Source organism: Thunnus thynnus, chromosome 13, assembly GCF_963924715.1.
Source record: "Thunnus thynnus chromosome 13, fThuThy2.1, whole genome shotgun sequence".
Taxonomy (NCBI): Eukaryota; Metazoa; Chordata; class Actinopteri; order Scombriformes; family Scombridae; genus Thunnus; species Thunnus thynnus.
The window spans coordinates 25,123,661-25,143,292 of NC_089529.1; the positions used below are offsets into that span (position 1 = coordinate 25,123,661).

A 19,632-nucleotide genomic window follows, 5' to 3' on the forward strand; every position below is an offset into this window, starting at 1 on the left:
CATGAGCTCCGATCAGCTGACGCAACACATTGCACCCAAAATGGCAGCTCGACTAAACCAACAGAAGCAGCATCTTCAGTCTTTTCAATAACAAACACAGGACAACAATGCAGATGCTTCCACACAACATAAACTCTCAGAACTACTGTGCAGCCAAACATTGTTTAAACCAACAGAACTTTATTTTAAACTCTAGCTGAGAAGTTTCCAAAGATGCCAAATATGAAAAATGTATAAAATGATGCACGAAATATATTTTAAATTTCCAATCATGTGTTTTATTTCACTCAGTGTAAATGTGATGCAGCTTTAATCAAGAGGAAACAAGCTACTGTATAATATATACATAGAATACACTGTATACTGTCAGACAGTGCGGAATAAGATGATTTTAATGACCTTAAAGCTACTTTTAAAAAAGGATTTTGATGCTGCAATATGTAAAACAAACCTCATCCAGCCAAGAAGATGATAAATAGAAAACAGATGATAACCAACCATCCATGATTTCATTTAGAAACAATCACATTTCATCTCTCACTCAGAAACCACCGTTTCAATCTTAATATATGTTTTTTTTTCTTTACACTGTCTATCAGGGTTTGTCTCACATGTTGTGCGAGCTTACTGCCCTCTGCTGTTCACGGAAGTTAAATAAATGAGAGTTGGAAATGCAGCAACATAACAGCCATCATTTTGACTTCAGTGCACGTTAGCGACCGAAATAAGTTGTTTTTTTTTAATCATACCCGAGTAGGAGAGACGTGATGTTCAACGACATTAATTTAGTGGTCAGTATCAGGATTTACTGCTCACATATTCAGGGTTTCTGCAGGTTACAGCAAGTTGAATTTAAGAAACTTTTAAAGACATTTTTAATAAACATAGAATGAAATTTAATACTTTTTTCATGACCATACCAGCCAAAGTATGAAAGTATGATGGAAAACTTAATGAGAGCAGTGAGAGTCAACCAAAACAGTAAAGTTATGAACCAAAACAATTAGTTTTTAAAAATTCTTAAATGCTCTTTAGAGCTAAGGGGAACTGCAGAGTCTTGTGATGATTTTTTGTGGGTTTTTCATTATGAGCGACTTTTCATATGACACAAACTCATGTGATCCATTGTCGATATAAAATATCACAGCCGGGTCGCCAGAATAAAACGTTAGCACTGTAAACGTTGAATATCTACGTTTCAACACGTGAAATACGTAGCATATTAACATTTCAACAATACGTATTATATGAAAATGTCAACAAAACATATTATGTCAACATTTCTAAAGTGACGTAGTTCAGGTGGCAGGTGGATGGTTAGTAAGTTTCTTTGCAGCAAGTTGGAAATCAGCAGACAACACGTTTCGAGACACCGAAACCAATGTCCGCTTCCCGTTTCAACCGATAAAAGCAGGTGTTTTTAGCGAGACGACATTTGCAGCCGTTTTTCTTGCGAGAAAACCGGCTTTTTTAAATGAGACATCGGCCGTTTTTATTTTATTTTTTATTTTTATTTTAACCCAAACCATGATCTTTCCCATAACCCTAACCAAGTGGTATTAGTGTCTAAACCTAACCAGACCTTAACCACAGCGTTGTCACACCATAAAACATCATTATTCAACGAGTAGAAATGTTAATATGCTACGTAATTCACGTGTTGAAACGTATTTATTCAACGTTTCTGTGGTTTGCAGAAACGTTCAATGCCAACGTTTTCTTCTGGCGACTGGGTTGAATGTTGATTATATCTACTTTAAATACCCAATTTTGGCTCAAATCTGCATTAACTGAAAGCAAAAGTACCACAGTACCCTCAACAGTGTGGCCAAAAATACAAAATTAAATAGTCAACTGTAATTTTAATTGACATTTAGTTTTTATTGTGGTCTCAAAAAGTACAGCACAGACAAATGAAGCACACAGTTACAATATCGAGAAGTATTTTAGGCTTTATCAGTGACAGTGAAAATATCATCATGCAGATTGTGGTCTTATAGACAGTTTCAAAGCAGAATATACAGCAGCATGTACCTAATCTCATCTACAGTATCATGGGACACACTGGCCCTTATACTCCAGTACCACAAATTAGTGATTAATCATCATAAAGGAAACTGCTTTTTTTTTTTTAATCTTTTCAATAGTGCAAAGCTGACCATAGCAAAGCAAAAAAAAAAAAAAATGCAAGCAGGAGATGAAACCAGCACTGACATTCACTGAAGTAAAGAGCTGTATAATACTGACAGAAAGCATCGACATTCACTTCAATGGAACAAAGATATTCAATACTATTCCAACACAATCAACAGTGCAAGCATGGCAGTCAAATAATATCGTACATTTTTTTTTGTTTGTTTTTTTTGTCCAGTTTGGTGATAAGAAAGTCGCAAAAGCATCACACATGATGTGAATGCTCGTGCTCATGTTAAATACAGTGGTCACATGTTCAAGAGAAGCAACGCTGATGAGAAGAAGTCGACCTGTGTCTGAAGCGGGCGTTTACTGGAAACTAAAAGTGTGACTCAGAGCTGAGATAACAATCAAACTGCCGCTCCACAGACAATGAATTAGATGATTTTCTTTTTGCTTTTTCAAAGGGTTATCCAAGTCTCTTAAAGGGGACATTACATGCTTTTTTGTGATTTTCTGTTATTCTTATACTGTTATAATGTTTGTTGTCTATGTTACACGTGGTTTAAGTTCCAAAACTTGTAAAAATGCTCCCTGAAAGTCAGTCAGAACAGCCTGTTTCAGACAGAGGCTGAACTGAGGGGCTGCATAAAGAGCCAATATAAGATAAATAAGGAGTTTTAAACTGTAAATCATGCAAAGATATTCCAGTAGAGTGACAGATTAAAAATATAGACCTGGAAATGTGCATGATACGTCCACTTAAAAGCAAACTCAGTTCACTCAGGTGACGTCTGTGTGTCTAATAACACAAGACTTTTTTTGAATGAAGACTTGTTTACTGTATGTTTGAAGTTGGATTATGTAGGAAACAATACAGTTTTCCTCTTACAAATGTAAAGTTGAATTCATAAGAAATAAAACACTCAATTCAATACTCACTCGGTTCAATACTCACTCGGATAAATAATTTGCTGCCTGCCGATGTCTTTTTAAAATCTAGATGTGTTAAGTCTCTAAATCTATTGTTTGATAATACTGTTATATATGTTTTTAGACGTCTTGGGTTGTATTTATTTCATTTACAATGATATATAATCATTTTATATGATTGTTATTGGCAATTTTTTTGACATTTTATAATTGCATTTTGCATCATTCTTATTCTGTAATATATTTGGTGTTATCTGCTTTATGTTGTTAGTCTATAACTCACTGTTGCCGAATAATAAATACATTTTAAAGAACATTATGGAAATATTCCTGCTTTACTTGCAGCCTACAGTCGGGAGCTGACATTGACATCTAGAAATGTTAATAAAAAGTCTTTTTCTTAAAGAGAATTTGTAACAGTGAAGATTATTTTTCCTACAGTAAGTGACTGGTGCATTGACTGGCCGGTCAACACCTCCATCTTTTTCACTTTTCACTATCAGCTCTTCTCTGTTCTGGCAGTAGTCACCTGATTCATTCCCTATGGAGCAACTCTGCATTTAATGTCTCTTTCTCTGGACGTTTCTTCTGGTAAAGATAACGACAGACGTTTCTTAAAGCTGCTATGTGTAGCATTTTTTTTTCGTAAGCGAACGGGATCACGGTGGAGAAGACCACATTCATGCTCAGGAACATTACATTCTCCACAAACCCCACTGCTTCCTGTCACGTCCCCCAGTCTGTTGTGTCTTTGGCTTTACTGAAAAGGACAAACATTTTCACTGCCGTAAAGTAATTCAGCTGATTTCCTGCCAGATTGAGACATTGTCAAAAGCATTGCAACAGCTGCCAGACTTATGAGGACATTTGTTTACATTATTAACACTAATGTCTCAAATTTAATGTGGCAATATAATATTTGACAGCTATTAAATGCTACATGTAGCAGCTATAAACTGATTCCAGCTCTGAGTTAGAAAGCAAAACAAAAATAGACAGGCACGCCTGGTGCAAATAAATACATTTACAGAAATGTGCAGTGATGTGAATGTAAATTATTGCTTTGGCTGATATAACAGTGGACATAGTGTCACATTCAATGAATTAAAATAGAATCAAACAATCGTGAACGTGAGCGTGTGAGAAACATTCATAATAGAATCTCTGCTTGGGGTCAAAATCAAAGGCAAAAAACTTTTGCAAACCTGTAAAAAAAAATGTTCATAAAATGTTTTTAAATTATTTTTCTGAATGTAAACACACATGTAGAAATTAAAAAAAAAAAAAAAAAACAGCAAAATATCAATTGGGACATTTGCACCGTAATGCTATAAATATTTCTGAACATCATTTTGCAGGTTTACAAAACTTTTGAGCACAAGAAACAAACTGCTGTGGCGACTGTTGAAGCTCCCCACATTCAGTATTTTGGCAAAGAGAAGTCTTGGGTGTTCATGTCACGCAGACATAAAAAGTACAATCTAGAGCAACTATCGAATACAGACAGAGCTGAGAGATGAACTGGCTGTAAATGGTTTGATAGCTTTTGATTGAAGCAGCGCCAGCTACATTTCTTTTACTCTTTGACGTGATAGATCCCTTACAGCTCTTCATTTTTAATACAAAAGTGTTGCTGACACATTTAACCTCATGTCTGATAGCTTAATCAGCTAATGCTTTCTAAAATGGATTTTTTTTTTTTTTTGGCTAAGAAAGTAATTTTGGTTTGTATTTAGAATAAGCAAAAGGGTACATAACTGAGGTGTAACGGCTGTGATACAATCGTCATGAATCATTAAAGCAACGGATAACAATGAGTTGGTGACGGTGTGGTGCAGCCTCCTCATGCACAGCTACAATCGCTATGGTCATCTCTGATGCTGGTGGTCTGACGCTGCAGTGAGGGCGTAGAGGCAGTGTGTGTGTGTGTGTGTGTGTGTGTGTGTTTATGTGTGTGTGTGTGTGTTTGTGTGTATGTAGTGACTGAGTGAGCTGTTGGCAGTGACGTGACATGACGTTAGCTGGGACGAGATGGGCAGAGCAGAGAGGGAGGAGAGTCTCCCCAGATGAATGATGCAGTTTCAGGAACCATCTGTGTGAGTGTAAAGGGCTTTCTGATTTCTGATTTCTAGTTGGCCTACCAGACATCCAGGGGAGACCTCTGAGGGGATATTAGGACTCAGTGAGGGTGGGGGGGTTGGGGGTGGATGTTTAGAGGTTGACCAGGTGGAGGTCGGAGGCGGAGAAGTGGGGGCACAGAGCCATGTCTGGATTCTTCAGCTGTCGCAGGATCCTCCGGTGGAACTTGGAGCGGACCCGGTTGAACTCCATGATGTCGCTGGGATCCTCCTCGATCCAGAAACGGTGAAATTCCTGCATCAGGTAACCTGCCGTGGAGAAAAGGAAAACATGTTCTTTAAAGTGACTGTAATCAATATTTTGGTAACATGCTAAATCTGCAGGTATTTACTATTTAGGACATTTTACAGAGAAGCTGGTGCAGTTTGGTACAAACTATTCTAAAAAATGGAAAAAAAAAGATGATGATGGTAAGTCAATAATATATTTAGGTTATATGTAGTTCTTAATTTGCAAAACTTCTTAATAAATTAGATTCTTAACAATTCTTTGACAGACAGAAAAAACATTCAGTGTGTAGTTTCTGTGTCAAATTATTTTTCTAATGATTTGTACCAAACTGCATCACCCTTTCTGTAAAATACTCTTAAAATTATCTGTTAAATTCCTGCAAATTACAAAAAAAGGGAAATTTGTATCTGTAAAATAAAGCGTTACCAGTATTTTTAAATTCTCAGTCATTCAGGCCACAGTTTGTCCAGAAGAACTCAGCCAAGACATTTCACGTCTCACCCAAAACGCTTCTTCACTTCTTCATGAACAAATATTTTAAAATCTATATTCAATATTTCTATATTAACAGTGAATCACATAGCCTACAGAGAATTATCACCCAACTGCAGTTCACCTCTTTTAGCTCATTTTTTTGGTTTCCAGCCTATAGTTACCAACTAACTGGTGAACATAGTGAAGCATTTAGCAGCTAAAGAGCCAGATATTTCCCTCAGGAGTTGGTAGAGACCAAAACAGAGCTAAAAGAGAGTAAATATCGGACTGTATCGCCAGATGGAAAGAAACATGACTCAAAATGAATGCTACTGTTGCTCGACGTCTGCTGGATACGAAAATAAACAACAGTCTGCTTACAGGTTCGTCATTTCAGCTTAAAAGGTGATAATGCGTCACTGGACAAGAAATCGATTAATACATTAATAGACAGAAAACACAACTTCCGACATATCACTAATCGCCTATTTACACATCCAGCAGCCACTGAGGAACATCAGCGTTCATTTGGAGTCATGTTTGTGTTCACCAAACAAGTCTAAGTCCTCTGTGTTGGCTCTTTATACTGATATATAGCAGTTTATTGTTTGGAGGGTTGGGTGCTACTAGCTATGTTGATTTATGTAGTACTGAGTTAATTTCAGCTTTAGTCTTTTATCTTCTGGTTCAGAATACAACATTCATCTGTCTGTGTCCATTAAATGTTGTGTAATTACATAGATCTATACATTCATGACAAACCACTTATGTCCACTCTCTAAAAAAAAAAAAGTGAGCAAGCTTTGTTTTAATGTTGAAAAGTCACATTTACTTTTATCAAAACCAAACCAGAAAAGAAGGTGCCTTAACTTTATGGTGCAATTACAAGAGAACTAAACCGCACTAAAATTTGTAACATTTACAGTATAAGAAAAACAAAACATTGGTGTAATCCTGGCTAGGGTTGTCCTTCCTTTGCAGAAAAATGAGAATTATTCACATACTGTATATCTTAATCAACCCAACTCACAGAAGGTCTGCTGGAAGTGCAGCAGGCCAGGCATCTCTGGGGCCACGTTGTACAGGTGGGTCTTCAGAGCTCCACTCACCAGCAGAGAGTAGGCCAGGTCTGTGATGTTGATGCCCACAATGGCAAAAGAATAGCTGGAGGGAGGTGATGAAAATATAGACATTAGATTGTCTTTTTGTTTTGTTTGTTTGCTTGCAATTTATTTGTTTTTGCTACGGGGGTCTGGGTGGAAATAGACCACTTAGCAACTGTTTGTCCAAATGATCAAGCAGTGTGCATGGAGCTCTAACAAGAGCAAGTTTGGAAGGTGGTGTCTTTTTAAATTTACTTATTTTTATTCAAAAATACAAGAGCAAACACGTAAGAAATTAATTATAAAGCGTTTCTGTATAGTCTAAAACAAGCTGCTAATGTTAGCATACCTGGCTAATTAGGCACTTACAGTTATAACCTAATGTTCCTTCTTAGGCTTAAGCTAACTACATAAAGTTAGCTAACTACATCTCTTGTAAAGGCGAAACATCACATGGGCTCTTTTGTACGTTTATCATTTTCAATGAATTAAATGATGGTAAATTGAATATCTTTGGACTGTTAATCAGACAAAACAAGACATCACTTTGGCCTGAAGGGAACTATAACAGACATTTTTCACTTTTTTAGACAAATTAATTAATCTGTCTTATACACACACACACACACACACACACACACACACACTCACATGCATACACTAGCTGGATTTTCTGCCAAAACTGCTCTGCATTGAGGCCAAAACACACACAGCTCCAGCAGCAGTAACCCAGTTTTACCAGCTTCATACACACTTCACACACACACACACACACACACACACACACACATGCATGTCTACATGCAGCACACGTGCAGACACTTACCCAATAGCTTTGTCGAGGTTCTTCTGTTCCCACTCAGGCTTGTTTGCGTCACTGTGAAGGACACACACAAGTCATGAAATATGGATAAAATCTTGTAAAAAAAAACAAACCTACAGAGAAATCCTAAAGTCACAATGAAATGCCATTTTTAGCAGCGTGTCTCTTTAAAAAGATGCACGACTGTAACTCTGGAACAGATTGTTCAAAAATATAAAACTATAAACTAATGCATGTCATTTGGAAACGTGTGGTTTCTTTACTTAGAAAAGAGGACTTAAAATATTGTTTTGGTCTCACTGAGTTGATTTGTGATTTGTACAGCATGAGGTCGACATTATAGTATTACCATGAAGCAGTGTTGAAGTCAAGTCCTCAAATAGTCAGTGGAGACACAGAGTCCCACCTGACATCAGGTACAAGATAGTAAATGTCTCTCTCCTCATATACATTACCTTTTGGATAAAAAATGTCACCCCTTCATCATTTCATCCTATTAGACATTTGTGTGAAACATAATTAGTGTATGAATTCTTGAGTTATGGCCAAAAACGTGTTTTGTAAGGTCACAGTGACCTTTGACCTTTGACCACCAAATTCTAATCAGTTCATCCTTGAGTCCAAGTGGACGTTTGTGCCAAATTTGAAGAAATTCCCTCAAGGCTTTCCTGAGATATCACGTTCACGAGAACGGGACAGACGGACAACCCGAAAACATAACGCCTCCGGCCACAGCTGTCGCCGGCGCAGAGGCATAAAAATCGTTAGTTTCAGTTCTATATAACAGACTGTGTTAAATGTCACTGATGTGCAAAGGCCGAATCAAGAATATTACGAGGTGAATGCTGACAACAGTTACTGTGGGCTCATATCATTAATAATAAATGCATATATTTACATAAGCCTAAGTAGCAAGAGACTAAAGTAATTCATCAGTTCATTGTGACTTTAAGTTTGTACCAAAGTAGCGTAATTTTAGAAAAACTATCTGTTTAAATACATTATATGTTTTCAACTGCTTTAGTGTTAAAACTGCACTATGCAACTGTGTTTGTTTGAGGGCTTAATTCCCACTAATCACGTAAGGTTAAAGCAATCAAATAAAGGTAATAATAGAAGCTTTTGCAGGTTTGCACTTCCTCAATCAGAAACTCATACCTTGTAGTTGTTTAGAGCTTAGATGCATCGTTTTGCCTGGATATTTCCTTCTGTTTCAGACCCACAGCTGGGTGTTTACATAGTGCAGCTTTAAATGCATGAAACAACATCTGTGCATGAAACAGCCCAAAAGAGAAAGCTATGAATGCGGCTAAAAGCAAGTAAATGAAAGTGAAATTGAGTACCTTTGATTTCTGTGTGTACTCCTACAGTGCACATGTGAGAGACAGAGAGCGAGGCATGGGCAGAAATGGTAGTGAAGGAGAGAAAGAAGAAGAATCCTCATTTATGAAATGACAGCTCACTGAGATGCAGATGATAAACAATGCAAGCGGCAGCAATCAATAAAAGATGACACAGTGAGGGACAGCGACCTGAAAGAATGAATATAATCAAGCAGAACGTGATAATGCAGCGCCATGGATGATTAAGTGCAGTTTAAAGTTGTGAGGAATACCAAGTTTCTGGTAGAAAGGTGCTGTTGGGTAACTTTTGAAGCTGATTTAGTTGATTTTTGGCCACCCACTAGGAGGCAGCAGAAGAAACTGAAAACAGAATCTCTTATTTTATCATCTCATAAATATGTTATGGCAAACATGTTAGCAAACAGTTGCAACATTAGCGTTAATTTAGAGTTGTGTATCTGCTCATCTAACAAACTTAAATCCAATATTAACTCTTACTTCTGGCTGCTTTGAAGAAAATTTTAAAACGATGAGCTAAAAGAGACTAAAAAGCTCTGCAAAGTTAGTTAATCACTACAAGCAACCACTTTTACATTACATCACACACACGTCATCAACCTTTAATAAAGAAAATACTGATTAGTGCAGCTTTAAAAAGTGAGAAAACTGACCTTACAGTGTGATGTCATGACGTCATTAGTGACCTGATGACTTTCTCTTTTTTTTGTTTGTAAGGACCACTTTCCCTGCTTGTTTGAAGCTGCCAGAATAAGAGTGCAGAGCTCCATATGATCAGTGATTGCTCCAGGTAATACTGTTTACTGTAGTTCTCTTTTGTGTCCATTTTTGTGTCTCATACACTTTATTAATTTACAACTATCATTGAGTAGTTTCTGATCAGCTTTTTTATCAGACATTACAGGTTTTCCTCTGAAAGTCCAATATCCACTGGCTGCAGATACTGACTAGGGCTGTTCATTCAAAATTCAAACCTTCAATTGAAAAATTAAATATTCAAACTGTAATAACCTGTTCAAATTCAAAATTTACAGTCTACAACAACAAGACCGTTTCAAGCCGTTTGCCTTGTGATGCAGCAGAGGCCATTCTTAAAAATCACTATCAGCTTGACTTATTGCTCTTTGACCTGTCGGTAAGTAGTAAGCTAATTAATTAAAATGGAGAAGAACAGTAGCAAGAAAAGTCATGACATCAAATAATCATGACACCGAAGCATCTGAGAAGCAGTGTGTGGAAGTATTTTGGGGAGTACACTGCAGATGGCAAAATTACCAACAAAGTTAAGGCTGTTTGCCTAAAAAAAAAAAACAACAACAACAAAACAGCTGCCTCATTTTGTTTGAAGTAGAATTTTTGAAAAAGTGACAGCCCTAAGATTAACCTTTTAGTTTGACATTATCAATATCATTTGGAGCTATTTAGTCTCATCCTGTACCCTACTTTTCCACTGCATAGCTAGTTTTAGCCACTACCTTCCTGAAATGAATGTACATTTTATTAATCTAATAATGAATTCTTACCAAGTAGATTTGCGTCTTTTTTTATCAGTTTTGATCTCTGTTTCAAATTCTGCTATCACTACATGTGATTGGATGTCTGTGATCAACCAGAAAGATGTTCTACCAAAACACTTGGTGTGTTCCTTTAACGTGATCATGCGTTTGTAAAAGTCGAGGTGAAGGCTGACGCTGACGTACTTGTGCTTTGGTTGCAGGGAGTCGTGCAGCATCTGCAGAGCAGTAGCCTTGTCGTGTTCCGCAAAATACCTGCAGAGAGACGAGAGAAGCTTCAAGAAAATGGAGGTTAAGAAACACTGTGCATTTGTAGATTATTAATTATTCTTAGATATTGTCTCACTACAGATTATTTGTACCAATAATTCCATATATTACACACTAAACAAATGTCTGAATGTAACAGTGTGGCTGGTTTTAGGACTGTGATCAGTGCTGTACAGAAAGTGGAGTGACTGAGAGCTCACAGCAGGTTGTGCAGGCCCAGCAGGCCCATGCCTCTGAAATCAGTCTTGGGATCGCTGCCTTGGAAACCAATCTCACACCACTGTTTAGAGATGCGACCAGTGAGAGGCGTGTCGGGACGCAGCTCCTTCCATAGCTGCAACACACAGACACACACATCACGGCTCAGTACAGTTAAATTATTCACACGTTGACAAGAGATTACATGGTAAACTGTTTATGATGCTACATGCTACATTAAACTTGACATATGTGAGTTTTCTGAGTTTACGTTGCTGGAGGACATTGATGAAGCAGATTGGCTTTAAAGCCCAGACTCAGTCAATTAATACAAAATGTAAGTTATTATAGTACAAATGGCTAATGAGAACCTATTTTATACCTGCTAGGCTAAGTCATGTGTTTCCTAATGTTCCACATATTTATTTTGTATAAGTGCAGGGAGGAAAAAGGTTCGTTGTTTATGGGAGTGTGCAAAGCTACAGCGATCCTGGAAGAGTATAAACCAGGAGATCACCAGCTAGTACAAAGTGGAGCTGCTGGACTTTCAACTAAAACCAGGAAAAGACAACACATTACTCCACTTTTAGCATCACTACTCTGGCTACCGATTTGTTTTGGGATTGATTTTAAGATTTTATTGATTACTTTTAAGACCTCTTCACAGCCAAGTTCCAAATTATATTTCAGAAAAAACTAATAAGCTCTTTTTTTTTTTGGTTAGCCTACAAGTTAGCTAAAAGTAATGAGTACATTGCTTAATAGATAGCTAATAGTAATGGTTAAATGGTTTAAATAAATTAGTTCATCTGACAGGGCTGTAGGGATACGTCTGAAAAAAAAGCTGGAGCCTGCACTGAGTGAGAGGCAGGATAGACCACAGACAGGTCACCAGTGAATGAAAATTGTTGATTATCTCTTCTCTTCAAACAGCCACAGTCTGCTTTGTACCTTCATCAGCATGTCCTCATGCTCGGGGTTTTCACAGTCATAAGGCTCCCTGCGCAGCTTCTCCACCTCCGCCACCAGGCTTCTGTAGCCCACAATCTGCAGCAGGCTGGCCTGCAGAGAGATGCTCAGCCTGGAGACACACAGGGAGAGGAAAGGGCTGTTTGTATGAGGGAACTCAGATCGATTCATGCAGTGAACAGTAAAGGAGGGAGAAAGTGTTATTTATCACTGTCCACAGCTTCACTTTCACAGCTCGTCTGAGGTTTCAAAGTGTTGACACCCCAGTGATGAGCATGCCTCAAGGACCTTTAATTAACCAGCAACACCCTTATGTAAGTAACAGAAATGTGTAATGCAGTGTCTCACTGTGGGTTGATGTCAGGGTTTATCTTCTTCAAGGCTATGATGTCGTCAATGGTTTTCTCCACTTTATCAGGATGGACACTGAGGGCAGACTGCAGCAGCTAGAGGACAAAAGCCAGAAAGAAAAAAAACCAAAAAGGGACAGAAGGAGAAGGAGGAAGTGGATGTAAACAGACTGAAGCTAGGAAATTGAGCAACACATCCACCTTATGTCAGATATATATGAAGAATATAGTTTGCTCATAGATTTAGAGACTCTTACCTCATTCTTTGAATACCTCAGAGACGACTCTGTAAGGAAATGGTTGCACAGCGTAAGACGACAGGACACAATAACTTGACACTATTTAGTATCTTCAAAGAATAAGTACAGTTTAAGCAGGTATGGAAATACAAATATTGAGTTCAAATTATGAAAGATGTTGGTGTACTGGTAATCATTATCTTTAAATGTGACCATTTTAATATCAAAATGTAATCCTGTGGTAGACTTGGGACTTGTCCAGGGTGTTAGTCACCCAGTGCATGCTGGGATGACCCTGAACAGGAATGAGGATGGATGGAAACCAAAGCATTTATTTCTGTCTGTTTTGACTGAAAGCCAGGATAATACATTTGAACAATATAAATTAAATATACATCCAAATAGGGACATGAAATATATTAAATAAAAATACTGGTGCCATCTATCAGTGTAAAGCTATTATGACTGACAGTTGGTTTATACATAAACAAACTAAATAAACTCAAATAATAAACATAAATTTAAAAACAAATGTCGGGCTGCTCGCAGGCAGTATGTGGGACTACTGCACCTATCTTGAGGGTCCTGCGGGCTCCGTGCTTGTTGTTGTAGCAGATTCGTTGCAGCTCGCAGCGTCCCGTAAACTTCCTGACAACAAACTTCAGGCCCCGCCACAGACATTTACAGTAGAGGAACACGAAGAACTGGGTCACCACTCTGGATGGGAGAAGACGGGAGAGATTAGACTGATACAGATGTTGTATTTGTACTTTAATAAACAGCACTGGTTACTGGTTTGTGATTTCTTATAGCCAAGGAACACCTACTCTTGATCATGCTGTCCAGTATCTCCAAATTTGGGGATTTTGAATTTAAGGAGCACCTGCTCTGTATGGAAGAAATTCTCTCTTCTTTAGCTTAATTTTCAGTACATTGTATGTGAGTGCATTGAGAGCCTCTGGAAACCGGAGTACATAGAACATAGTTGTAGTAAAGCTCATTATGATTCTATAATAACAATTTAAACCTAATTGATCAAAAAAAAAAAGCATCATCACAAAGCTGAAAGGGTTTTTTTCTTAGCTTAGCTTAGCTTAGCTTAGCTTAGCTTAGCTTAGCTTAGAGTTTTTCAGAGGTTTACATATCTAGTATTTCAAAAAAAGCACAGATTTGAGGAGTGTGGAAAAAAGAGACATGATTTTGTGTAGCAGAAATGTTTTTCTTTTGGGTGCACTGGTAGTCTAATGGTTAAGACGCATATCACATAACTGCAGCATCCATGGTTCAACTTCCAGCTGGGGGACCCTCGCTGCATGTCCTCTCTCTCTCGCTCTCCCTATATTTCCTGTGTCTCTCTGCACTGACTGTCAAAAAAAAACTACTTCTTACTCCCTATCATGTTAACTATCTCACAATCCCTCAGATTTATCTTTTCACCCCTTGGGTGGTCCTAATCCCCAGGTTGAGAACCACTGGTAAAGAGAGCCTTCGCCTTCCTTTACAGTAAGTTTCTGTTCCACTAGTTTTCAATGATCGATTAAGAAAAGAAAATGGATATCTACTACTGCATAGTATAAATTAAGTATTAAGTATAAGTTATCCTGTTAGCATTCAACAACTACAGCACCCATAAAGCTTTGACAGCATTTCCTAGAATATTTAGGTTAAAATTGATATCAAATTATATTGAACACTGATGCGGAAACTCAAGAAAGCCCAACTCCAACATCAGAAAATTCTACTTTTTAAAAGTTTGCTGCACATTGCCTCAAACCTCCCTCATAATGCCATAAAACAGCATAATATTACTTCTTAATCCAGACATTTTCTTCTCAAAATTGCTCTTACTGTAAATTTCTTGCAAAAATGTATATCACCATATCCATTCCAGAGTGGCTAAAATTCCACGTAAGTGCATTTTTTACTAATTTTGTGGAATAAAAATAGATCAAAACAGCTCATAATCACCATAGAGAGTCAGCTGTATGAATCTACAAGTATGAAGAGGGAGAAAGACAGAAAATGAAGGCATGACTTTAAAGGACAAGAGAGGAGCATGGAGGAAGATATAAAGACGAGGAGGTAGGAAACTCTGCTGCACTTCTTGTGTACCAGGGGAGACTTGCAGCAGATCAAAGTGAGCTATTTTTGCAGGTGACACTGAGGATGAAAAAGGAGACATGTGTGTCTTGGGAAATGCATAGTGACCCATAAAGCAGCTGTGGAGACTAAAAGATTTCCAGCCTTTACCTTCTTCACTCTGCAGTCAACATTAGGAGGGAACGAAGGAAGGGACATATTTAATGTTATTCTAATCTAAAAACCCTTCAATAATCAGATTTTATCATCCTGTATTACTAAAGATTCAGAATAGGACAAAAAAAATGTTTGAAAATGTGTTCATTCTTCATTTTGCTGGAAGTTGTTTTTTAATCCCACACACCTATCTATTATTACAGCTTACACTGGAAATGAAGCTATGAAAATGCGTCTGCACAATACCTGCACTTTGAATAACCTACAGACCTCCCTCTGTGAGCCATAAAAGCAGCCCCTCACTCCCCTTCTTTGTGTGTTTTTGTGGAATAGAGTTTACAACCTTTTCAGGCGGAAATAAATCCTTCTGATGCAGAGGGATCACTGCATAACATCATCTTCCTTGTCAACAAAAAGAAGGAAAATGCAGTACAGTCCTGAAGGATTAATTCCTCCTTCTAGGCCTGTGGATGAGACTGGCATGTTAAACAGCTCATATAGAGACTCTGTCATTTTCTTAACCTTCAAGAAAGTGAGCACCAAGCAAAGGGGGATGGTGGGAGGATTCAGAGGTTATACCGCAACCAAACAGTCACAGGTTTGATACACAGAACTGCCTGGTAAAAAGTATTTGAGTGCGACACTGAAACTGCAACATGCTAATTCATTTTAAAGCATAACGCTGGTGATTTTCTATATTTTTCTTATTGTCAACAAATCTCATGTGCAGAACAAAACCGACAATGAATTGATTCACTTACAAGTATTGTGAGTGTATCCAAAACCTGATAAATCTTATTCCTCTGTGCCATAGTCCTTCATTGTTGTCCAAAAACTATTAAAAACACATCAGTGAGCCACACTGTTGCACTGGGCGACATGTTCTTTCATCATGAAGAGTTTTGGCACATTAGTTTGTTTAGAAAAGGCTCCAAAGACTCATAAAAGCGATCACCTCTGCTATTTTGCCCATTATATTTATCTAATCTGTCTCATGCAAGTCCCCAAACTCTACAGAAATGCAAATACTAAATCAATGGACTGAATACTATGATCAGCCAAAACCATTAAGGTTGCTACATGAATCAATTTAACATCATTACCACATTCATTTTAGCACATTATTATAATTACTGTAAACAAACACGGCCATCAGTGAAAAAAACTGGCAGCGTCTACTAGCCTCTGAAATGATTTTTGAGAACAAAGCAAAGAGAGAAAAACATCAATTGAAAAATGTTCCCCAACAGATTAATACTCTTAAGTAAATACCAGAGTAGGGAGAAGAAACATGAGATTTATGGAAACTCTGCTCTAAATGGGGTGAAACTGTACAAAAACACTGGTATGAGATAGCACCTGCTATTTATTCTGTTCTCATTTGTTAGTGGTGACTGAAAATGAAATCCCAAATAATTTTACAATGACGTGTTTATGTCTAAACATGAAGCAGCAAATGAAAAAGTGTATGTGTGGAGATTGTTAGGTGTTGGTTTAAAAAAAAAAAAAAAAACACTGAATGGTTTGTGGACAGAATAGTTACATATCTGATCTGCTGCATGGTCAAAACTAAACATGGAGAAGCAGCGTTCAGTTTCTATTCACCACATATCTGGAACAAACTCAAAAAACTTGAGATCTGCTCCGACTCTCGGTTCTTTTAAATCAAGGCTTCAAACTTTTCTGTTTGCCACCACTGCCTTTTTAAATTAAATTGGGGACTTTTCAATCATATTTTGCATTAAACTGTAGCTGTGCTGTAAATTTTAGTCTCCCATTTTCTGCTTTATTCGTTTTTAGCTTATTTCTATCTTCAATTTTATTTTACTCTTTTAAATCTTATTTGTACGTGATTTTATATTGCCTTGTGTTTTTTTTATGTCTTGTCTTCAGGCCACAGCATTTTAAATTGCCTTGTTGTTGTTGATCTTAAAGGACAGTTTTTAAAGTCTTAAAACAACAGTCAAGAGCCCAAATGAACACTGAAACAGGTTTTACTCGCTGTAATTTTTCCTCCTGTTCATACTCAAATGTGTTTACAATGTAAGTGATGGTAGACGAAAAAGTTTTGAGCAAAAATATGTTTAAAAAATTCCCTCTCTGTGTCTCGATGGACACTGTTTTCCTGTTCAGCTGTAATAGAAGAACAAAAAGAGGGAATCTGGCTCTAAAAGGACTGTAACGTTGAAAGATATCTACTTGATTTGATTAATTTGAACCAGTTTCCTATTAGCTTCAGATAAACTTTTAAATACATTTTTGCACAGAAGGAGGACTGTGGATTTTGTCTCCCATCACTTACATTGAAAGTGCATTATGAAGGGATCTTCTAATGGTCAGTATGAACAGGAGGGATGATTACAGCAAGAAAAACATACGTCAGTGTTAATTTGGGCTCCTGACTGTTGTTTTAAGACACACTTGAAAAATTGTGAACTGAGAATATCACAGTATTGTATAGATGTTTATATGCACATGCGGATAAAATTAAAAGCCTTACAAATGTACCAGGTAATAGAATTTTGTATAACCAATAACAAGGGTCAATAATCAAGCTATTGCTTATATTTTAAACAGCATACTGTTTTAATTATGACACCAAAACTGTGTTTGTACTTTATGAAATTAAGGAATTAATATATCATATTGGATTTGTGTTGACAATACAGATACAGACACATGTAAAGTGAAACACACAGAGAGCAACATGACAGAACTATAAATAGAAACATCAGGGGAGATGATTTGGTTTACATGTGCTCCATAATTAAGAGGCCTCCTCTCTAAGAGACCCACTTGAACCAATTCACGCCACAACAGCCACTTACTGGCCAAACGATAACATAATCGATGGGGACGAGCTTAATTGGGAGAACTGGGAATCACTGTGTACAGTATCTGGTATAAACAACTCCAGCCTGGGACAAACCTCCATTTATTATTGAATATAGGAATACGAGACGGTACGGTTTAGCCATGAATTCCTTAACAAAACGCACATTTAGCCGTGCACCTTCGCAACAATGGAGCATCTCTTTACCTCAAAAAATGCTTCATCTTGTCCGCTGTCACCCCTCAGGTGTCTTCAGTGCTGTTTTAGTGGACTGATCACCTGAGAACACAGAGGAGATGTCATTGTTTGGAGGTTTTTCTGGTTGAGGCCGACAGACCGGAGCTGTCCGCGGTGCTGAAGAATTAACGCGCATGTAATCTGCGCCGTTCCGCTACAGCAACCGTGGTTCCTCCGGTATGCAGCGTTTTTCTATTTAATATGGTACAATGACGCAGAAACAAGCACTGTTTTCAAGTTTTATAAGCGTTTATTTCACCCTTCAGAGAGGCATAATCCTGTAAAAACAGTCGATCTTTTCGGCTCGATCGTCTCCCGTCTGATTACCGAAGGCTCAGACACTCTGCATAATCCGCAGCTACAAATGATTCCTGCACGGTCGGCTGCACAATAAATCAAATCGATGCAATAACCTTTTTTTTCTTTTCTTACCGATTTCAAATAGGAGGCGAAACAAAGATGGGATGCGGCGTTATGTCCTCTTTACTCGGTTACAGTCTTCTGCTTTTCCTCCATGATGACACTCACTGACTGAGGCTGAGGAGCTTCACTCTAAAAGCTACAGCACAGCAGCGCAGTGCAGAATACAAAGGCTCAAATCCTCAATCAGCAGAGCATTTTTGCTCGATTTGTAGATCATTTGTTAGTTTCCAGTTTCTTCAGATAATTCTCAACCCTTTTACATATTGTTCGTATTCTGACCCTTCTCGTTATTCCCGCATAAAACCACATTTCTGAGCCACAAATCTATTTTTCATTCATAAATTTCTCATCAGTCATTAGTAAATGGATCATAAATCCTTAATGAAGCTTTCAGAGAGCAGAGACAGTGTATCCTTTAGATTGTTTATGGGGAAAAAAAACATCCAAATCACACTACATTATGTTCCAATGTTGCCTAAAAACGGAGAGAAAAATGATTCAAATGAATGTGAAGAGTACAACAACATTTTTGAAGGGTGATTTTTGAAAATTTAAATAAATATGGGCAAACTTTATCCCGGAATGTCTATGTACAATTTTTTTTAAAAAAATCTTGAAATATTTCAATTTTGGTATATTCTGGGTCGCTTTAGAAAAAGTTGGTGTTCTTGCTGGAGTATTTTTACACTCTAAAATGTAGATGTAAATTGACCTACTACTAGGTTTAACCCATGTAAGGGTTAAAAACACCTTTAATTTCGATGTATGATCTGATTTTTTATTATTAGAGAGCAATATTGACAATATTCCTAATAATACAACTGCATAATTGCCTGAATATCAGGGATTTTGTTGACACTCCTATCCAGAGTGATTTAAAAGGGCAAAGCAGGCAGTCGATGAGTGAGTTGCTCAATGGCACAATGTCAAAATACTGTTGCTGGGAATGATACCTGTGACTTCTTGAATAGACTGCTGGGAAAAATCAGGAGCTCTTAAAACAATATTACTGTTTTTCAATAACGCTTTCTGTAAAGTCCCTCATTTATAAGCAGAATATAAACATTCAAAATGATTTATAACACAGTATATTCTAATTGTAAGCAGCTATAAGTGTTTATTAATGTATTTAGAGCTGCAACAATT

General features: G+C 37.4%; 1 protein-coding gene across 1 annotated transcript; it reads right to left on the bottom strand.

The window, feature by feature from the left end:
• Nucleotides 1-1,860: 1,860 nt before the first annotated feature.
• Nucleotides 1,861-18,812, bottom strand: elmod1 (ELMO/CED-12 domain containing 1). Its single transcript, XM_067608782.1, has 11 exons — nucleotides 18,496-18,812; nucleotides 18,034-18,105; nucleotides 13,309-13,454; nucleotides 12,756-12,784; nucleotides 12,497-12,594; nucleotides 12,131-12,260; nucleotides 11,182-11,315; nucleotides 10,898-10,966; nucleotides 7,840-7,890; nucleotides 6,941-7,074; nucleotides 1,861-5,453 (listed from the first exon to the last, which is right to left on the bottom strand). The coding sequence occupies exons 2-11, from the start codon at nucleotides 18,048-18,050 to the stop codon at nucleotides 5,278-5,280; spliced, it is 984 nt and encodes a 327-aa protein (XP_067464883.1). The 5' UTR covers nucleotides 18,051-18,105; nucleotides 18,496-18,812; the 3' UTR covers nucleotides 1,861-5,277.
• Between the last annotated feature and the right edge of the window lie 820 nt (nucleotides 18,813-19,632).

Coding starts and splice junctions, on each gene's coding strand:
- elmod1 (XM_067608782.1), bottom strand. Junction 12,785..13,308: donor CCGCAGGACCCTCAAGATAG/GTGCAGTAGTCC, acceptor ATTTCCTTACAG/AGTCGTCTCTGAGGTATTCA. Junction 12,261..12,496: donor AACCCTGACATCAACCCACA/GTGAGACACTGC, acceptor GTGTGTCTCCAG/GCTGAGCATCTCTCTGCAGG.